The sequence below is a fragment of the Mobula hypostoma genome, chromosome 12 (assembly GCF_963921235.1).
Source record: "Mobula hypostoma chromosome 12, sMobHyp1.1, whole genome shotgun sequence".
NCBI classification, from domain to species: domain Eukaryota; kingdom Metazoa; phylum Chordata; class Chondrichthyes; order Myliobatiformes; family Myliobatidae; genus Mobula; species Mobula hypostoma.
This window is the reverse complement of record NC_086108.1, coordinates 94591348-94612758: the sequence shown is the minus strand read 5'-3', so window position 1 is coordinate 94612758 and position 21411 is coordinate 94591348. Positions and strand designations below refer to the sequence as shown.

General features: G+C 45.4%; 1 protein-coding gene across 1 annotated transcript in view; it reads left to right on the top strand.

The window, feature by feature from the left end:
• The window catches only part of scinlb (scinderin like b), a 43967-nt gene extending 26724 nt beyond the window's left edge, over positions 1 to 17243 (top strand). Inside the window, exons 9-17 of the mRNA XM_063064637.1 lie at positions 2930 to 3145; positions 3243 to 3376; positions 3472 to 3562; positions 7307 to 7477; positions 8978 to 9152; positions 11651 to 11772; positions 11867 to 11944; positions 14102 to 14162; positions 15642 to 17243. Of these exons, the coding sequence (XP_062920707.1) occupies positions 2930 to 3145; positions 3243 to 3376; positions 3472 to 3562; positions 7307 to 7477; positions 8978 to 9152; positions 11651 to 11772; positions 11867 to 11944; positions 14102 to 14162; positions 15642 to 15811 (1218 nt within the window). The 3' untranslated portion in view covers positions 15812 to 17243. The remainder of the gene's footprint in view (positions 1 to 2929; positions 3146 to 3242; positions 3377 to 3471; positions 3563 to 7306; positions 7478 to 8977; positions 9153 to 11650; positions 11773 to 11866; positions 11945 to 14101; positions 14163 to 15641) is intronic.
• The last annotated feature ends 4168 nt before the right edge of the window (positions 17244 to 21411 follow it).

Genomic DNA, 21411 nt, shown 5'->3' with positions numbered 1-21411 from the left:
TGGAGTCCACAACCTCTCCAATCAATTCTTTCCTTGAGTAGTTTTTGATCAGGTTACTGTGGCTACAAGATAGACTTTAGTGACCATAATTAAATCTCAGTCAAGTGCGCATTTTAATAGAAAATTACCGCACTCATTTTAGCTGCTGTGTTATCTTATTTACAGGACTAATGGGGAGTAAGCATTGTAGAGGAATTTCTTTGTATGTTTCTCCTCATCTGCCCTAACTACTTGGTAATCCTGTGGAAATATAAAAGGAAGAGTAATTTAAAAAAAGTTGTTCCCCCCTTTCCCCACCCCTCAGCATTTGCTCTGCCATGTTGCACTGAAAGTGAATAAGGGAACCCCTTAAAACTGCATCCCGTAAACTATCAAATAATTCAACATGGACAGACTCCAGAAAGTTCACCAGAAGATTAATCCCCAAATGCAGATTAATGGTGGGGTGAAATCTGACCTCTCACTTTTGACGTCAATGCATTCCGGTCCATTTAATTTAGTTTGAAAGTCTGTTAGCTCCTGGGTGGACATACCAGAGATGAATCCTTCAGCCTCACTTCTTCCCGCTCTGTTTATTGTGGGTATACGTTTTTGTACAGCTACCCGTTTCTCCTAGCATTGAATTCTGTAAGGGTGCATTTCCTCTTTCAATAGAAGCTGAAATGCTCAATTTCCATATAGCTGTGGTCGTTGGGTAGATGTGTGTGTGAGTCAGTGTGCATGATTTATCAGACTGCTGTGTGAAATTTGTCTCCTTAATTTTTACTCATTTTTTTTGCATTTAACATAGATCCACTGGTCAGATATGCAGATCAAAGCTACAGTAACTGTGTTACGTGCCAACATTTATTTTTAAGAGTACTTGTCCTTCAGATAGCCACAGATGCATGGACTAGCCATATTGGGCAAGGTTGGGTGAGGGATTCTGTACCAGAACTGAAAGCAGTAGCAGGGCCTTGGTAAAAGCAAACAAGGAGCTTTGTGCCTCATTTTGAAGTTCCCCACTCCAAAACGGGCTTTGTTTGTGGCAGCTCATGCCTCCACAGTACAGTGGCGTGCCACAGTTACTTTGGTTCTTTCAACCTCGTCCCGTATTAAGACATCTGATATGTCGTCTGGGATCACGACCACAGCATTTTGGAGGGGGAGGGAGAGCTGCTAGATGTCTTGGTACATATTGGTACCAACGACATAGTAAGGAAAAGCAAAGAGGTCCTGAAGAGAGAATTTAGAGGGCTAGGCAGAAAGCTGAGAAGCAGGACCTCCAGGGTAGTAATTTCTAGATTGCTGCCTGTGCCACGCACCAGTGAGGGTAGAAACAGGATGATTTGGCAGATAAATGCGTGGCTGAGAAGCTGATGCGGTGGGGGGGGGGTGCAGGGGGCAGGGCTTCAGGTTTTTGGATCATTGGGATCTCTTCTGGGGGAGGTATGACCTGTTCAAAAGTGAAGGGTTGCCCCTGAACCTGAGGGGGACCAATATTCTCATGGGCTGGTTTGTTAGAGCTGTTGGGGAGGGTTTAAATTAATTTGGCAGGAGATGGGGACCAGAGTGAAGGGACTCAGGATAGGATGGGGCTGGATGGTAAAAAGGGAAAGACTGCATGCAGTCAGACTGTCAGGAAGGGAAGGCAGATGATAGGACATAATTGCAGCCAGCAGGGTGAGGATCAGTGTATTAGGGATGCAGAATGAAAAAGGGTAGCAAATACAGTACTCAAAGTGTTATATCTCAATGCACGGAGTAAAAGAAATAAGGTGGATGATCTTGTTGCGCTATTACAGTTTGTCAGGTATGATATTGTGGCCATCACTGAATCATGGCTGAAGGATGGTGCAGTTGGGAACTGAATGCTGAAGGTTACACGTTGTATCAGAGGGATAGGAAGGTAGGCAGAGGGTGTGGTGTGGCTCTGGCTGGCTAGTTATGTCCACTCCCTTGATTTATCTACTGTTTAAAAAAAACCTAAAACATTACACACAAGAAATTCTGGAGATGCTGAAACTCTTGAGTAACATGTATAAAATGCTGGAGGAACTCAGCAAGTCGGGCAGCATCTATGAAGCTGAAGGGCCTCGGCCCAAAACGTTGGCTGTTTATTCCCCTCCATAGATGTTGCCTGACTTCAAAGATTCCATATGCGTTTATTATTGAAGTATATATGCAGTATACAACCTTGAGGTTTGTCTTCCCACAGACAGTCACAAAACAGAGAAAACCATGGAGCCAATGGAAAGAAAAGCATCAACACCCCCCAACCCCCCACATGCAAGAAAAAAACAAATTTTGCAAGCTACAACAAAAAAGTGAGCACAAAGCAAAATAGTATAAAACACAAAGTTGGAAGAGTCCAGGCATATTCAGCTCAGCTCAGTGTTCATAATGTGCAAGCTGCCCCGATTCAAAATCGCCCAAAATAGCAACAAGAAAAGAGAAAGTCTGCAGATGCTGGAAATCCAAGCAGCGCCTATGGAGAAGAGTAAACAGTTGGCATTTCCATAGGTGCTGCCTGCCCCACTGAGTTCCTCCGGCATTTTGGGTGTGTTACAACAAAAAAAGGAGTGACCAAAGCCAGAAACACATCATAACGTGAACTACAGTCCAGTCCACAAACCACGTCAATAAACCTTGCCCAAGACCCACAAATCTGGCACCATCCTCCGACAGCATCGAGAGAGAGATGAGACCATCGAAATGCAGGGATCTTCCTCCGGTAGCAGTGAAAGACTTGCGGAGTTCCTTCACTTTTTGTGTGTTTCTGAAGACCTCCTGCATCTGCAGCAAATTTTGTGTTTATCTCACTGTACTGATGGATCTTACTTGAGGTGCATCTTATTTGGCCCAGTGGAACACGGATAATTGTTAATCTACTTGTTGATTTGGTTAAATCCGCGATAAACAGAAACTCCACTCTTTCCTTCTTTTACAGATCGAAATTCTCGCAGAGAATGGTGAGACACCATTGTTCACTCAATTCTTTTCCGACTGGAAGGTGGTAGGCCAGACTGAAGGGCTTGGGAAAGTGTACACCATTGGCAGTGTTGCCAAAATCAAGTCAATCCCCTTTGATGTCACGAAGCTTCATGAATCGCCAGCCATGGCCGCACAATACAACATGGTGGATGACGGGTCGGGCAAGGTCCAGGTAACAAGTCAATAGTTGGCAGGGCAGATTGAACCTTCATGCACAAGGGTCTGGAGTTGGTGGGCTGGATGAAAATGTCTTCACTGTCTTCCTGCAGATTTGGCGGATTGAGGAGTTCAAGAAAGAGCCTGTGGACTCTTCATCTTACGGGCAGTTCTACGGTGGAGACTGCTACCTTATCCTGTACTCTTACAAGTCGGGTGACACACAGAAGCATCTCATTTACATTTGGTAAGCCTTCGTTCATGTGCACATAAGAGGTCATTTTGGACAGACTAGGAAAGCTAGCCGGGATATTTTTTTTAAATGCTTGTTTACTTTTTAAGGCAAGGCAGCAAGGCTACAACAGATGAACTTGGAGCATCAGCTGCCCTTGCAGTTGAACTTGATCAGCAGATGAAAGATTTGCCTGTCCAGGTATGTACTGACCCTCGTTAGGTCTATCAATCATACGTTTACTCGAGTATTTCTGTTTATTAACATTTAAAATGGGGAACTGTCATCAGCTAGTCCAGGGGTTGAAACTGAAGTTCGAGGCCCAAAGGCCGATTGGAAGTCCGGAGGTTGTGGCCCAATGGCTGAGGCCAGAGCCCTGTCATGGAGTTGGCGGACTGTCCATGTATGTGGGTGGGGGAGAGGAAAGGGGCTTGTTGTTTTGTTGTTGTTCTGTTGCCCGTTGTGCTCTGTGTTGTTCTGCCGAGCATTGTGGGCATGCTGTGTTGGCGCGGGATGCGTGGTGACCCTTGCGGGCTGCCCCTGGCACATCCTTAGGTCATGTTGGTTGTTGGCGCAAATGACACATTTCACTTTACATTCCAATATACATGTGGTAATCAAATCTAAATGTGTTCCACTTCTGGCAATTGAAGTAGAAGCTATATATTTCAATCAAATAGATTTGTCTACGTAGTGCTTGCCTTTGGTAGAGTTGATTCTGTTTGGATGCAGAGCAAAAATGGTAGTTGGACCGTGCACACCAAGCCAAAGGAGGAAGGTACAGAGAACAGACCCTTCAGCCCGCGGTCTGACTGGTTGCATCGCAGTTGGGTAAGGAGGGGGCCACTGTACACATTTAGTAAAAGCTGCAGAGGTTTGCAAACTCTGCAAGTTCCATCATAGCATTGGCCTCCCCACCACTGAGGACATCTTCAACAGGTGATGCCTCCGAAAGGCAGTGCCCAAGACATGCTGTCTTCTCAGTACTACCATCAGAAAAGAGGTACAGGAGCGTGAAGACACACACTCCACATTTTAGGAACACTTTCTTCCCCTCCACCATCAGTTTCTGAATGGACAATGAACCCATGAACACGACCTCACTATTAGTTCTCTTTTCACTCTACATATTTAATTATATATATTTCTTATTGTATTTTATAGTATATTCATGTATTGCACTGTACTGCTACCACAGAACAATAAGTTTCACGACGTACGTCAGTGATAAAAAACCTGATTCTGATTGTGATACTGAATTAATCCCTCCTGCCAGCACATGATCCATATTCCTCCATTTCCTACGTATTCATGTGCCTATCAAAAAGCCTATTGAACATCTCTATTGTACCTGTTTCTTCTACCTCAGTTGGCGGTGTGTTCCAGGTACCCACCACTCTGGATTTTAAAAAATCTTGCCCGACACTTCCCCTATAAACGTTCCCTTCTTGTCGAAAGTGCTTGCTCGCTAGTATTTGGCATTTTTTATCTTCGATATTCTGCATGGTTACAGGCCCTTCTGGCCAAACAAGGCCTCACCACCCAGTTGCTCCCATGTGGCCAATTAACCTACTAACCTGCATGTCTTTGGACTTTGAAAGCACCCGGAGGAAACCTAGGCGGTCACGGGGAGAGCGTACAAACTCCTTACAGACAGCAGTGGAATTGAACCTGGGGTTGCTGCCTTGCACTAACACTATGCTACTATGCCGTCCTCCCTCGGGGAGAAGCACAGGTTAGACAGCCAGAATCTATACTGCGCGTGATCTTATAAAATTCTATCAGTTCTCTCCTCTGGCAAAGACGTGGAGCTTGGTACATTAATTGGCCATTGTAAGTTGTCCCAAGTCTGTAGATGAACATCAGTCCTGAAGAAGGGTTTTGGCCCAAAACGTTGACTATCTATTCATTTTCATAGATGCTGCCTAACCTGCTGAGTTCCTCCAGCATCTTGTGTGTGTTGCTTTGGATTTCCAGCATCTGCAAACTTTCTCTTGTTTATGATTTGCCGATTCACTGTAAAGTCTCTTCAAGGAATGCCTACCCTGAAGAAGTTTAAATCTTCTTTTTGACACGTGTTCAGTGAAACTCTCTCTCTGCTCCCCCACTGTGCTTTCCCTCTCAGTCCTGAAGAAGGGTGTCAGCCAGAAATGTTGACTGTCTGTCCATTTCCATCGATGCTGCCTGACCTGCTGAGATCCTCTAGCATTTTATGTGTGTTTTGATCAAATTTGATGAGTTTGATGAGTAAGTGAAGAGAATAAAAGTAATACATTTGGATTAGTAAATGAGTGCTTGATGGTTAGCCACCTTCGATGGACTGAAGGACCTGTTTCCATGCTGTATCTCTCCATAAGCTCTATGTGCAATGTTCGCAGGAACTGTCCTTGCTTGAAAACTTGTATGAATCAGAATCAGGTTTATTATCACCGGAATGTAAAGTGAAATTTGTTAACTTAGCAGCAGCAGTTCAATGCAATACTTATTCCAGCAGAGAGAAAAAAATAAATAAAATAATAAATAAATCAATCAATTACGTATATTGAATAGATTTTTAAAAAGTGAAAAAACAGCAATACTGTATTTTTTTTAAAAAGTGAGGTAGTGTCCAAAGATTCAATGTCCAGTTAGGAATCGGATGGCGGAGGGGAAGAAGCTGTTCCTGAATCGCTGAGTGTGTGCCTTCAGGCTTCTGTACCTCCTACCTGATGGTAACAGTGAGAAAAGGGCATGCCCTGGGTGCTGGAGGTCCTTTATAATGGATGCTGCCTTTCTGAGACACTGCTCCCTGAAGATGTCCTGGATACTTTGTAGGCTAGTACCCAAGATGGAGCTGACTAGATTTACAACCCTCTGCAGCTTCCTTCAGTCCTGTGCAGTAGCCCCTCCATACCAGACAGTGATGCAGCCTGTTAGAATGCTCTCCATGGTACAACTATAGAAGTTTCTGAGTTTATTTGTTGACATGCCAAATCTCTTCAAACTCCTGATAAAGTATAGCCGCTGTCTTGCCTTGTCTTGAGGACTCTTCCTCCCAAAACGTTCCACCTGCATTGAAATGCACACTAGCAATTTCATTAGCATGCTTCCACTGAAGTGAGGGCAATTCAAAGTTCAAAGTAAACTTATTATTGAAGTACATATATGTCAGCATATACTACCCTGAGGTTCATTTTCTTCTGGGCATACTTAGTAAATCCGAAAGAAGCACAATAGAATCAATGAAAGACCGCACCCAACAGGATTGACAGATAACCGATGTGCAAAAGACAACAAACTCTGCAGATACAAAAGAGGTAGTAATAACAAATGACTAAGCAGTAAGTATTGAGATCCTGAGATGAAGAGTCTTTGAAAGTCAGTCGACAGGTTGTGGGAAATCACTTGTTCATTAAGACAGTTCAAAAGTACGTTGTTTAAAGGGAAGCTCCAGGCTGCAGATGTTGTAAGCAGCACGCAACACATGGCCGGGTTCACAGTCACCACCTTGCTTGGGTGGGATTAGCTGACTGGACACATCGGGGCCTTTGCCCATCCTCCTCCTTTCCACTGTGGCATGGTAGTGTAGGGGTTCAATTCTCACCACTGTCCATAAAGAGTCTGTACGTTCTCCACATGACCATGTGGGTTTCCTCCCACATTACAAAGATGTACGGGTTAGTAAATTGTGGGCATGCTATGTACTGGCACTGAAAGTGAGTGCCACGTGGTACTGCCCCCTCAGACTGTTCTGGTCTTTGATGCAAATGATGTTTATTTCGATACACATTTGACAAGTAAGGCTAGTCTTTCTTTTTTTCACTGGAACATGATCTCCTACTTCTTGCATCATACCAGTGCTTTCTCACCGAGTTCACTGCCTTGCTTGCTGTAGGTTGGAACCAAAGTTTTTTTTTCCCCAACGGGGTTATTGTTACTGAAAGGGGGCTGCTCCTTGTCTCCTAGGTGCGGGTCACTCAGGGTCAGGAGCCTCCTCATCTGCTGAGCATATTTAAAGACAGACCACTCATCGTGCACCTCGGCGGGACCTCCAGGAAGGGTGGCCAGACCCCTACGGCATCAGTACGGCTTTTCCACATCAGGATGAGCTCAACGGGAGCTTGCAGAGCCGTTGAGGTGAGTGAAGTGAAGGGAATGCAAAGGTGACATCGCCCGTGTCCTAACGCCGTGAACTGCGTGGAAGGGAGTAAGAATGATCGGTCAAAGTGCATGGATGGGAGGGTTATGAAGAGTTAATGAAGTGCGTGCAGGTTGATGGGTCTGGGCAGAGTTATAGTACGGCATGGACTAGATGGGTTGAAGGGCCCATTTCTGTGCTGCAGTGTTCTTTAATTCTCCGTTTGAAATGGTGCCAGATCTGCTGCATGCTGGTTTTAAGCTGATGGGTTGGGATGCAGCAAACAGGAGAAGGGCTGAGAAGTTGGAAGTCTGGCAGTTGCTAGTTGGGACCTGAGCCAAGGCCATGACGCAGGCAGGTACGTTGGAGGGAAATGGAGTTTAAAATTGTGGTGGGGCAAGGGGAGCCGTGGCACCCAGCGACCATGAGAAAGAATTCAGCATTCAGATGAGGTCAGAGACAGACCATGTCTCCAGCAGTGCAGTCCTGTCACTGCTGTCTCCTTTCTCTCCTTGTTCTCCCCTCCTCTATTTTTTCCATTGCCCATTCCGCTTCCCCTCTCACACCTTCTCTTCTGTTCACCTCCCTCTGGTTTCCCTTCTCCTTTCCTTTCTTCAATGGTCCACTGTCCCCTCCTATCAGATTCCTCTTTCTTCAGTCCTTTACCTCTTCCACCTATCACCTCCCGGCTTCTTACTTCATTTCCACCTTCCTGCCCACCCATCTTCGTACTGACCTGGCCTCACTTGCTTGTTTGAATTGCTTCCCCTCCCCCACTTCTTATTCTGGCATCTTCCCCCTTCCTTTCCAGTCCTGAGCAAGGGTCTCGGCCTGAAACATCAACGGTTTATTCCTCTCCATAGACACTACCCGGCCTTCTGAGTTCCTCAAGAATTTTGTGTGTGTGGCCCAAGATTTCCAGCAGCTGCAGAATTTCTTGTGTTTATGATTTAATACTCTCTCCATCACTGTGCAATCCCATGCAAATAAGTCCCATGAAGAAATCTCTGACAGCCAGCATGGACCCTTTAGGCTAAGTGGCCTTCTATGTACATTGGAACAGCAAGTTGCTGGTCTCCATTCTTGTGTTACAGGGGCGACCTCTCTCTTCCTCGATGGGCGGGGGTACGGGGGGGGTGAGGGAGAGCCTGTCTGAGATACCAAGATGCTGAGTGGGGGTGGGGGGGGGTCAGTGCCTCTACTGTTCATGTGGGGGGAGGGGGAGGGTTGACGCTTGTGCGTGGGGGGAGGAGGGCTTTGGGGTTTGATGTTTTTGTCATTTGATCTATTGGATTTCTTGTTTCATGGATATCTGTGAAGAGTAAGAATTTCAGGTTGTATACTTTATACATTCTCTGATATTGATCTATTTGAACCTTTTTGTTAAGAAAGCTGAAAAGGTTTGAAACTATTTAAGGGGCTTTATTTTAAGAAATTATTGCCCATCTTTGGGTTGCTGGTACATTATAACAGCTGACATTTATGTTTATGATTTGCAGGTAAATAGTGATGCCAAGTCTCTCAACAGCAATGATACGTTTGTGCTAAAGACCCCTCAGGAGACATATATTTGGAAAGGCCTGGGTGCTAGTGATGGTGAATTAAAGACTGCCAAGGCAGTGACCAGTGTTTTGGGGGGAAGTCTAAAAGAGATCCAAGAAGGAAAAGAACCAGGTGATGTTTTCTATTCCTTTAAGACAAAGGATTGCTTTTCTTTTTGTACTTTTTCATTCATCAGGGTGTGCTTAGAGTACAAACTTCACTAGCAAAGAGTAGTTATGGTGAATAGACTCAGATTTATTTATTACAGGGTAGACTCGATGATCCAAATGACCTAATTCTGCTATAATGGCCTGTTACCTACATGGAAATACAGTGAAATGCTTCATTTGTGTTAACAACCAACATACCTAAGGCTGGACTGGAGGCAAACCGCCACACGTTCCAGCACCAATACAGCATGCCCACAACACTCAACAGAACAACGCAGAACAGGTCGAGGTCCCTTCCTCCCTCCTACCCACTCACCCACGCACATGGACAGTCCCCCAACTTCAGGACAGATCTCCTCTCTCTCTGGAGGGCTGGGTAGGTGGTGTCAGATGAAGAGTGCTGGGAGATGAATCTCCTGAGTGTAAACCAGTTGAATCAAATGAGCAAGAAACTATGTAGTGTGGAAGAGACACTTGGCCTTGTCTATGACACAATTAATTCCATTCCGCAAATCCCTGAGTTCTTCTTCCTCTTCATGTAATGTACAGAGGTTCTTGTGTAAGTGTAACAAAGGGAAACAGTGATATGGGATGGTATCATTTGGAGTTCCTTGGTCTTATCATTTCAGAAGATTTGTCCTGGGTTCAGCACATAAATGCCATTATGACAAAAGCATGGCAGTGTTAGAAGTTTGCAAAGATTGGGCACGTCATCAAAAACTTTGACAAACTTCTGCAGATTTGCAGTGGAGAGTGTATTGACTGGTTGCTTCCCGGCCTGGTATGGAAACACCAATGCCTTTGAATGGAAAAGCCTTCAGAAAGATACAGCCCAGTCCATTACGGGTAAAGCCCTCCCCATCATTGAGCACAGCTACATGGAGTGCTATTGCAGGACAGCAGTGTCCATCGTCAGAGACCCCCCACCACCCAAGTCATGCTCGCTTCTTGCTGATGCCATCAAGAAAGAGGTACAGGAACCACCACGTTCAGGAACACTTATCACTCCTCAACCATCAGGCTCTTGAACCAAAGGGGATAACTTCACTCACCCCAACACTCAACTGTTCCCACAACCTATGCACTAATTTTCAAGGATTTTTCATCTCGTGATCTAGATATATTGCTTATTTATTTATTATTATTATTTTGTTGTTTCTTTGTATTTACTGTGAATGTCCACAAGAAAATGGATCTCTGGGTTGTATATGGTGACACAAATGTATTTTGATAATAGATTTACTTTCAACTTTGATCTATCCATGTAGAACACCTCTGGGCCAAATTGTCCCATGGTTTCTATGCTATGCAACCTTACTTGACATCCTGCTACTCTGAATTATCACAGGTGTGGCATAGGTCCTTCAGAATCACTCTGCCACAATTTAGAGTCGTAGAGCTGTGTGGCACCAAAATAGTCAGTCCAACTCATCTGTGCCAACCATGTTGCCTACACTAATCCCATCCTCCTGTATTAGGCCTGTATCTCTCTCTTTCCCTTTCCTGTCCAATGTTAAGCTTTCTAATTGTATCTGTCTCTACCACCAGCTCTGGCAGCTCGTTGCACGGCAGGATCTGAAATAAGAGCAGAAATAGACCAGACATCCTCTTGTGACTACTCGGTCTTCCCACACCATTAAAGCTGCTCTGATCTTGGTTCCATTCCCCTTCCTGCTCCCCATAAGGGTCAGGCTGTACTTGTAGTATTGTGAGCAGTCTTGCATCTGTTATCTAAGGCACTGGAGAGGATTCAGAGAAGCTTCACAAGATTGATCTGGGGAATGAGAGGGTAAATATATGAGGAATGTTTAATGGCTCTGGGTCTGTACTCATTGGAGTTTGGAAGAATGAGGGAGGACGCCATTGAAACCCATTGAATACTGAAAGGCCTAAATAGAGTGGGTGTGGAGAGGATGTTTCCTTTAGTGGGGGAGTCGAGGATCAGATGGTACAATGTCAGATGTCCCTTTAGAACAGGAAGGAGGAAGAATTTCTTCAGACAGAGGGTGGTGAATCGGTGGAGTTCGTTGTCACAGTTGCTTGTGGAGGCCAAGTCATTGAGTACATACTATGTATAGAGCGGAAGTTGATCGGTTCTAGATTACTAAGGGTGTCAAAGGTTATGGGGAGAAGGCAGGAGAATGGGGTTGAGAGGAATAGTAAATCAGCCATGATGGGATGGCGGAGCAGGCCCAAATGGACCCATGGGTCTGATTCTGGTCCTATGCCTTATGGTCTTAGAACCCTTGATTCTTTTAATGTCTGAAAACCTATCTCCACCTCAAGTAATACCGTTTCCATGCAGGTGTCAGATGCAATATTCGCAGTGGTTCTAGTGCTCTGTGGTGCTGAAGAAATGTGGAGAGTTGGAGGAACCTGTCAGTTGGAAGTTGGAAGGACTACTGTTCAAATTCCATCCAAGGATTATAATTCACTCTCTTGTTTTCTACCCAAATACAGAAAGTTTCTGGAAAGCGCTCGGTGGGAAGAAGGAATACCAGACCTCGAAATCACTGAAAAATGAAGTTGTTACTCACCCAGTTCGTCTGTTCGGATGCTCAAATAAAACGGGCACATTTGTTGTGAGTGGAGGCCTTTTGAGTTGCGGGATTTTTAAAGCTTTACCAGGCCGGCTTTCAGGAGTGATTTGAGAGTAATATGTACTTTTTCACTTAGATTGAGGAAGTCCCGGGAGACTTCACACAGAGTGACCTGGCAGTTGATGACGTTATGCTGTTGGACACTTGGGATCAAGTAAGTTGTGGCTCGTTTGGCATCTCAAGCACTGACAAAGTTTCCCCTGTGGTTTTAATGTGGCTGCGCGAAATCCAGGCTACATCTCATGACCCTGGTTCCTCCCCTCTGGTGGTGCTGAAGTTGTACGGATGTGCGTAACCCTCAAACAGGGTTCACGCTCTATGTTCCTAGCCAGGCTGGCTCTCCCAGTATGACCCTGGGTACCAGACCAGGTTCCAGTCCAGCTGGCTGCTCCCCCTGTGATCCCAGCAAATAATTGTGTCAATGCTCCTGCTTTCTCTTGCCCCTACATCCCTCCCTGATCCCCACAACCCCTGGTTAGCTCTACCTTCACTTTATTCGGGCACCAACAAGTAATTTGCCTCAAGTCCCGAGGAAAGGTTAAATGTAACCCTGGCAGGCTCCCAGGATTTCCCCAGTTTGATAAATTAATAAATTTCAGCTCTGGCAGCTGCATGGTGGGTGGTGGGGGAGGAAATGTTCTGACTATGGGGAGGGGAGCAGGACAAAGAGTTGCCAGAGGGGTACCAGAAAAGAATTCATGTTGGCATTTTCCCACACACACGAGGCTATACCGACTCTGCATGCGTCAGGAAACAAAAGTTGGAAAAAGAAATTAGCATTTACTTTTTATCATATTTATTTATGGAGATACAGTGCTGAGAAGACCCTTCTGGGTCTTCAATCTGCATCGCCCAGTAACCCCTGATTTAATCCTTGCCTAATCACAGGACAATTTACAATGACATACCACACAGGATGTCTTTGGACTGTGGGGACTGAAGGAAACCCACGTGATCATGAGGAGAACGTACAACTCCTTACAGCAGCGGTCCCCAACCACCGGGCCGTGTCCAGTACCGGGCCGCAGAGCATGTGCTACCGGGCCGTGAGGAAACGATATGAGTCAGCTGCACCTTTCCTCATTCCCTGTCACGCACTGTTGAACCTGAACATGGGGTTGCCAACTGTCCTGTATTAGCCAGGACATCCCATATATTGGGCTAAATTGGTTTGTCCCATACGGGACCGCCCTTGTTCCGTATTTCCCCTGCTAAGGTAGAGCATTCCTATGAAACCGTTCGTGCCGAAATGGCGTGAAGCGCAGAAGCAATTACCGTTAATTTATATGGGGAAGTTTTTTGAGCCAGACCCAAAAAATAACCTACCAAATCATACCAAATAATACATAAAACCGAAAATAAATAACACTAACATATAATAAAAGCAGGAATGATATGATAAATACACAGCCTATATAAAGTAGAAATAATGTATGTACAGTATAGTCGGGAAGATGAAGCCAAAACCGATTTGTGGAGGAAAAAAATCAGCACATATGCGCATGTGCACACAGGTGCCCGCGCAAGGCTTCATGGTCATGGTAGACTTTCCTGGGGTAAACACAAGTGTCCCGGAATTTGACTGCTAATTTTGTCCCTTGTTTGGGAGTGAGAAAGTTGGCAACCCTAACTGTAAAAGACATGTTGAGGTGAGTGTAACCCTACTTGAACATCCCCCCACCACCCCCCCCCCCGATTGGCCGGTCCGCAAGAATATTGTCAATATTAAACCGGTCCGTGAAGCAAACCGGCCCACAGGCAGTGGGGGAAATTGAACCCGGGTTACTGGTGCTGTAGAGCGTTGTGCAAACCGCTACACTACTGTGCCACCTATATTCTGTGAGAGTGAAAAGTGCAGATTAGCTCTATTTGTCACATGTACATCAAAAGACACAGTGAAATGCACCACTGGCGTCAAAGACCAATACAGTACGCCGATGTGCTGAGGACAATCGGCAAGGGTTGCCGCACTTCTGGCACCAACATAGCATGCCCACAGCTTACCCCTAACCCGTACATTTTTGAAATGTGGTTGGAGACCGGGGCATCAAAAGGAAACACATGCAATCACGGGGAGGACGTACAAACTCCTTACAGACAGCAGTGGGAATTGAACCCAAATCGCTGATGCAGCTTAACGTTACACTAGCTCCTGCGCTACCATGCTTCCCCTGTATCCCAAATGTTTGGGTGGTGATCTGTGAATTTTGTATGAGTGAATTTTAGTTGCTGGAATGGCTGTAATGTGATCATTTGTACCATCAGGAGGTGTGATCTTTCTTTCTCTCTCTCTCTCTTTGTACTTTTGTAGATCTTTATTTGGCTTGGCAAGGAGGCCAATGAAGTGGAGAAGTCGGAGTCCCTGATGTGCGGTGGGTAGCTGGGGAGGATGTGAATATACAGATGCAAAATCAGTCATAGTCGCACTTGTTTGAAAACTATAACCTACATGACTTGCAGAATTACTGGCTTCTCTCTTCCCCCCCATATTTCTACAAACAATAAAATTCAGGACCAGCCATTGCTTTGGTCAGCTGGAGAAGTGGAGGGCCAGTCTTTTGACTTTTCCATTTAAACAAGGATTGGTGAACTCCTCAGAGGTGTCAATGTACTGCCTTATTTAACTTCATTTCCATTCCCATTCGCTCTTTTCAGTATCAGGCATCATGGTTGTTGGACTTCATTATCTCTCATCAGGAGGCCACTTGTACATTGAACTCAAATTCAGATTGGCCCAATGACCTGCTGTACAGTCTAAAGATTGTAGGGTGCTAAAGGGGTTGGATTGACCATGAACTATTCACAGATATTACATGAATGTGGTATTCAGGCTAAATAATCTCGGGTGCATGTGATCAGAGTTAACTCAATCTATTTGAATTTTGTCTTCTGAACAAGATTATGGCTTCAGTGTTTTCCTCATTTCAGCAGAACCCTGTTCAATTACAGATGAAGAGAAAAGTTGCATGAGTATTTCTAGGGTTATAAGACCATGAAAAATGTAGACCAGGATAGTTAATATTTCCCCAGTGTAGAAGTGTTTGAAACAAGAGGGGTTAAAGTTACAGCAAAGAGATGTAGTGGGGACTAAGGAAATATTTTGCCCCCACAAAGTCTGGATTCTTTTCTTACTGCAAAGAAATCTTGTTCTGTGATCTAGTTCTGGCAATTATCTAGATTTAGTTTGATTGGTTGTTTGTTGTATCCAACAATGACAATTAGATTTATATAGTTCTTCTGAAACTGCAGTGAAATCTGTGGAGGAGAGCTTTTAAAGTGGGAAACCCATAGCACTGGGCCAGTTCCACCCTCTCAACCTTGGATGTTCGGGTCCAGTGGTATGAATAGTCGTCACAACTGGGGTCTACATTGGTTGCATTGGGTGACCTTGACTTCTTTTGTGCCTGAGTCATGCCCTTTGCTCTCCGCAAAGAGTTGCAGAACGGCCTTCCTGGCCATCGGATCTCACTGTTGATCTCACCTGCCCCGTCCGCTGGAACTGAAATCACAGGCTAGGATCGGCTTGTCCTGGTCTCACTGGAGGAGGAGGCCCCACCAGCTACCCTTACCTGGTTTAGCCCGCCAGTCAAAACAGTGTAGCAGGGTGTGGCTTCATGTGAACAGCTACTTGGAGCCAAAGGTGAGTGAGCTGCCCCAGAACGGACACAACAAGCCTCTTCACCAGACTATCTCAATTTACTTTGAGAAGTGGAGGGGGAAGAGAGAAGAAGCCGGGGGGCTGGGGCGGGGGGAGAGTGATGTTTCAGTAACTGGGGAAAGCATTCAGTACAGATGTAAAACTGAGCCTGTAACAATTTTCTAATCTCTTGCATTCATTTGTTTTCTTACAGCAAAGAAATACCTGGAAGCTGACCCGGCTGGACGAGACGTGGGGACTCCCATCATTACTGTGAAACAAGGAAATGAGCCATTGACCTTCACTGGCTGGTTCCTTGCTTGGGATACAAACATGTGGGATATGAGCCCTTTGCAAAAGGCTCTAGCTAAGTTCCAGGTGTAGTGATGCGAAGGAGGTACACTGCTGCCCCCTCTCTGCTTGCTCACATATTCTAGCTGCAACGCATTGAAGCCTTGGGTTCGCCGGTGCCAGTAGAAGTTCGGCAACTTACTCCACCATTAATGGCTACGTGAGTGAATTGAGTATTTAGTTCACTCAATTCAGCTTCAACACATCACGAGTAATAATCGCAATAATCACAGTGACCTGCTTCCAAGTTTCCCCTGCTGTTGGTTCAGACTTGTTTTTAGAAACTACAACATGTTCAACAGTTCTATTTAATATCAGAGAAAGTATACAATATACAGCCTGAAATTCTTACTCTTCACAGTCATCCACGACATAGAAGAAAAACCCCAAAGAATGATAGGAAAAATGTTAGGATCCAAAAGACCCCCCCCCCCACCTACACACAAGCAGCAACAAAACATTAACCCTCCCCTTATCCCTCCCCACATCCCTCCCCACATTCTAGCAAAAAGGGTTTGCCTCCCCGTCACTCACCAGCAAGCAACAGCAAAGTGCCCAAAGAGACCATGACCTACAGTGCATCAAAAACCACTGTTCACCCAGCAGTTTGGCTTCCCTCAGGCTCTCTCTCCCTCTCACTAACAAGGGAGAGAGAGCTATCACTCCTGCTGTATGTGCACCAAAATTCATCTATTGAAAACTAGTTATTGATAGACCTAGAACATTAATTCCTTCCAGTGGTGCTGTAATTCTGACCTATCTCTTGACCAGATGAAGTCCATTGAAAGTAAGTCGATATAGTGTTGCACATGATATACTCCAGGCTATTAATAATCAAAAACATTTGAAAAGTTTTGGCCACCTCTTGCAGTAAAATAATGGGACCAGAACTGTGGAAGTTGGGTGTTTAGTATGTAGGGAATATATGTGATGCCCCTGCAGTAAGTTGATGAGGGGATGTACAGTAAATGTTTGTGACTTGGAAATAGAAGATGTGAATGGACCACCACTCACTCATTTAACATCCCTGCCAACTCTGGAAGTGCCTTATTCGCTGGCAAGCACCTGGAATCAGCATCAGATACAGGTCTGAGGATGCTTTGGTTGCATGCTAAATTTTAGTGTTAGAGGTGATGCAGCTTTGGAAAAAATAATTTGTTTTTGAACAGCATTCAAAAGAATATTCCGAACCTTTGTGGCCTTGAAACTGAGTTTCTTGCACTTGTGGGGGCTGTGGCTGGAGCAATCGGGTACTAGACTGTCTGCTGCCACCTTTCACTGGTGTGACGTTGCCAGCAGATGACTTTCCAGTTCTTGCAGACCATAGGGAAATTTTAGCGGTCGATTTTAGTAAGGCTTTTGCGGAAATTGCTTGGCTCAGAGAGAAAAAAAATGTATATGTGTCCAGACTCTTGGTTTGTTCTTAAGTTGGAATCTTAATAAAGTCTTCTTATTTGGAAAATTATTTCTCTGTCTCATTTTGTATATTTTACACTGACTTTGAGAAACGGGGGCAGATGATTTTTTTAAAAGTGAACAGGAATCAGAGTAGGTTTGCAGCTGCCCTAATGAACAATCCCCTCTTGTATTTGGTGATCCTTTGAACTGGGAGCTTGCAGACGCCATCACGAGGATTCTGCGCCGAGACCCTGTCTGTTGAAAGGATCAGTCATTTTATACGAGGTGGGCAAAGGGAGCTCTGCCACAAAGTGAGCTTTAAGAGAAAGTGCAAAAATCAACTCAATCACATTCCTAGCAACACACATCAAAGTTGTCGGTGAACGCAGCAGGCCAGCAACTTTGATGTGTGTTACTTGAATTTCCAGCATCTGTAGATTTCCTCGTGTTTGCAATCACTTTCCTAGATGTGTTTCTGAAACACAGAGAAATTCTTAAAAAATAAGATATTAAACTAAAATCTAAAGCAAAACAAATCTCAGAACTTAATTCCTGAATAGTTTATTAAAGGAACCCCAGTTGGTGTGAGAAATTTCCATTTGGCTGGACTGAGGTCAGGTATTCAGTAGACTGAAAATGGAACTTTTACAGAGGACCCACAAGAAACTGGGTCAATCTAATTCTAAGAGTGTACTAAGCGAAGAGACTTGGTGTCTGAGTTCAGAAGAGGGGTTGGGATGGACGCTTGGGAGGTACTTAGGATAAGTTGGATGCAAGAGTTAACATTTGGGGTTTAGGCGAGGGGAGATTGCACTTTGGGAGATGGTGATGAGTTCTGGGCTGGACATCCTGCTCACTTAAGAAAGGTGAAGCATCTCCCATAGTCTCTGCTTTCCATCTGTAGTGTTCGCCACAGGACCACTGTCTGGCTTGCCATGCAGGAGGTCACTCGGATATGGCCTGTCCTACACTGCCGTGCCCATAGCAACACCTTCACCTGGTGTCCCTGTTCTGACTGAGTTTGCTATGTCATGGTGTGACCAAGTGTCCAGCGGTATATCTGGGCAGCCAGGCTGGGCTCATCAGCTTTGGCAAGCAGTCAGCTCAGCAGAAGGACAACTCCGATTCCAAACCCGGGTCGATGGGACTTGTTAGCCTTGCCAGGCAGTCTCCCTAGGAGAAGGAAACTCCTAAACTCAATCCACAGCCTTGCAGTTGTCACAGCTCGCTGTGCCATTGTGGAACGTCCCCCAGCCTAAAGAGTGGAATCAGTCCACACACACCGATCTTCACTATAAACCGACACACCGCAGGCGGGAAGGAAAGTTCTACAGTGATGGAGAAGGGGCAACTACCCTCCTGATCTCTACAAACAAAGAATCAGCCATCACCATCATCAATGAGGTAAGAGTGAGGGGTAATTATATTATCCAGTAAGAAAACAACCCTGAGTGCTAGCCTCTGCTCAGGCTGGCCTCCATCATGGACATAGAGGTCATTCCATTGATGCAAAAGCCTTAAGTGAGGATCAGGCACATGTCCCTTACATCCATGTGCCAATCTAGATGTTTCTTAAGAGCTTCTAATGTACTTGCCTCTACCACCATACCAGGCATCCACCACTCGCTGAGTAAAAAACTTTCCCCTCACGCTGCCTATGAATCAACCCCCTCTCATCTTCAGTGCGTGCCCTCTGGTATTAGACATTTCAACCCTGGGAAATACACTGTCTGTCCACTCTATCTACGCCCCTCGTTATCTTATAAACCTCTATCAGATTTCCCCTCAGTCTCTGCTGCTCCACAGGACGTCCAGCCTCTCAGGATAGCACACACCCTCTCAGCCAGGCAGCATCAAGTGTCACCATGCATCAGCGAGGTGCCCACAACCTCCTGACCGCTACACCTTCAGAATGTGAGAGGAAACCACAGCACTGAGAGGAAAGCCTCACAGTCGCGAGGAGAACGTACAAGCTCCTTCCAGACAGCAACAGCAGCTGGACCCTGATCTGTAAAGTGTTGTGTTAACTGTTACCCAACAGTGCTGCCCTTGTCAATATGTGGGAGACTGAAACATCAAAACAGCGGGCAGTGTGTGCTGCTGTCAGAAGATGGTCCTTGTACTTTAGTGATATCTCCCTCCCCCTCCCCTTTCTCCCCTCACCCTCACCCTCACCCTACCCCTCCCCCTCACCTTCACTCTCCCCCTCCCCTCACCCTCACCCTTCACTCTCCCCTCCCCTCCCCTTCCCCTCCCCCTCACCCTTCACTCTCTCCCCTCCCCTCTCCCTTCCCCCCTCCCTCTCACCCTTCCATCTCCCCTCTCCCCTCCCCTTCCCTCCTTCTCTCTCTTTCTCGTGAGAGCCTGTCGATCCTCAAGTCTGGCGGGCTTGCAGAAGCGACATGGAAGATTGTAACATCGGAACAGTGAGTTGCTGGTCTCTGACCTTACTGTTGCAAGAGTGACCTCTCTTTCCCTCGCTGGAGGGAGAGACAGCCTGTCTGAGATCCTGAGGAGCTGGGTTATGGACCTGTAGTTTTTGATGGACTCTAGGTCTCTTTGAGCGGGTTTTTGCTATTGCTTGCATGGTGTTGGGGGGGGGGCGGTGCTTCTTTTGGCACAAGTGGGGGAAGGGTCGATGCTCCTGCTGCTGCTTGTCCGCCGGGGGGGGGGGCGTCTTTGGTGTCCTGTTGTTTCTCACGTTCATTCTACTGGGTTCTTGTCCGGTGGATGTCTGTGAAGAGTAGGAATTGCAGGCTGTATACTGTATACATTCTCTGATTCTAAATTGAACTGCGTGAACATTTTTGCCAAGGTGGTATGCAAAGGGGGACAATGGTCATCCCAAGCAGTGGAGTCCATGCTCTGCATACTGTTTCCAGGGATGAACACTGGGTCAAACATCGACAGTTGCTGGAAGATCACCAACTGGGTGAATGACTCACATTGTTCTGCCTGAAACCTCCTCGTCTTTCAGCAAAAGGCATGGTCTACAACTGAAAGATACAAACTGGCATATTCCAGGTGCAGGGAATTGAATTGAATTGACTTTATTGCTTACATCCTTCACATACATGAGAAGTAAAAATCTTTACGTTACATCACCGTCTAAATGTGCGAGGTACAGATTATAGTAATTTGTAATAAATAGTATGTACAGTAATATATACAACAGAACAGTCAATATAGCTTAGAAATACGACTGTGTCAGAGTGAATTAATCAGTCTGATGGTCTGGTGGAAGAAGCTGTCCCAGAGCCTGTTGGTCCTGGCTTTAATGGAATAACTACAGGTCAAGAAGGCTCAGTTTCTTGGCATTCAGGGTGGGGTAGTAAATTGGATTCAATATTGGCATGACAAATTGGAGAGTGGTAGTAGATGTTTGCCTCTCTGACTGAAGACCTGTGGCTAGTGATGTGCTGCAGGGACTGGCAAAAGTCCTCTACATCTCCTCCCTCATCACCATTCAGGATCCCAAACTGACTTCCAAATGAGCCGACACTTCACCTGCGAGTCTGTTGGGGTCATCTTCTGTCGCCAGTGCACATGCTGCACCCTCCTCTACATCAGAGAACATGACGTAGATTGGGAAACTGCTTCATTAAGCACTTCATCCACCACAAAAGGCAGGATCTCCAAGTGGCCATCCACTTTAATTTTAATTTGACTTCCCATTCCCATTCTGGCAAGGGCCTGTTACTGTGCTGCATCTCTTTAAAAAAAGATTCCGCATTACGCAAAATATTTTATGATAAGTCAACTCATAACATCCGTGTTGAAACTCAGAGGTCAAAGACTCTGCAGATAATCCTATCGAAACTTTTTTTTGTATTTAAAATGTTTTATAGTATTTGAGTTAAATTAAAAGAGCAGGTCTTGAGCAACACAAAGTTGCCTGCTCATTGGGACTGTTCTTACTGAGTTTCATGTTTAAGGTTAACATTCTGTATCAAAACCTCCAAGTCTGGTCATTTGACTATATGTTGTAAAGGTCACGTCAAAAAGAGTACCAGCTTTTCTGAGGCAACTGCTTGCAGAATTTCATAGATTCTAACAGTAGAAGAAAGGCATTTCAGCCCCTCTTATTACCGCCAGTTCTTTGAAAACAATGTCCCATTTACTTTTGATCCTTTGGTCTGTTGAAGTTTTCCTTCAATGTTACACTGAAACTGCTTTTGCAGATGATACTGATGTAAATATATCCCCTTGGTTCCTTCATGTTTAATCATACCATT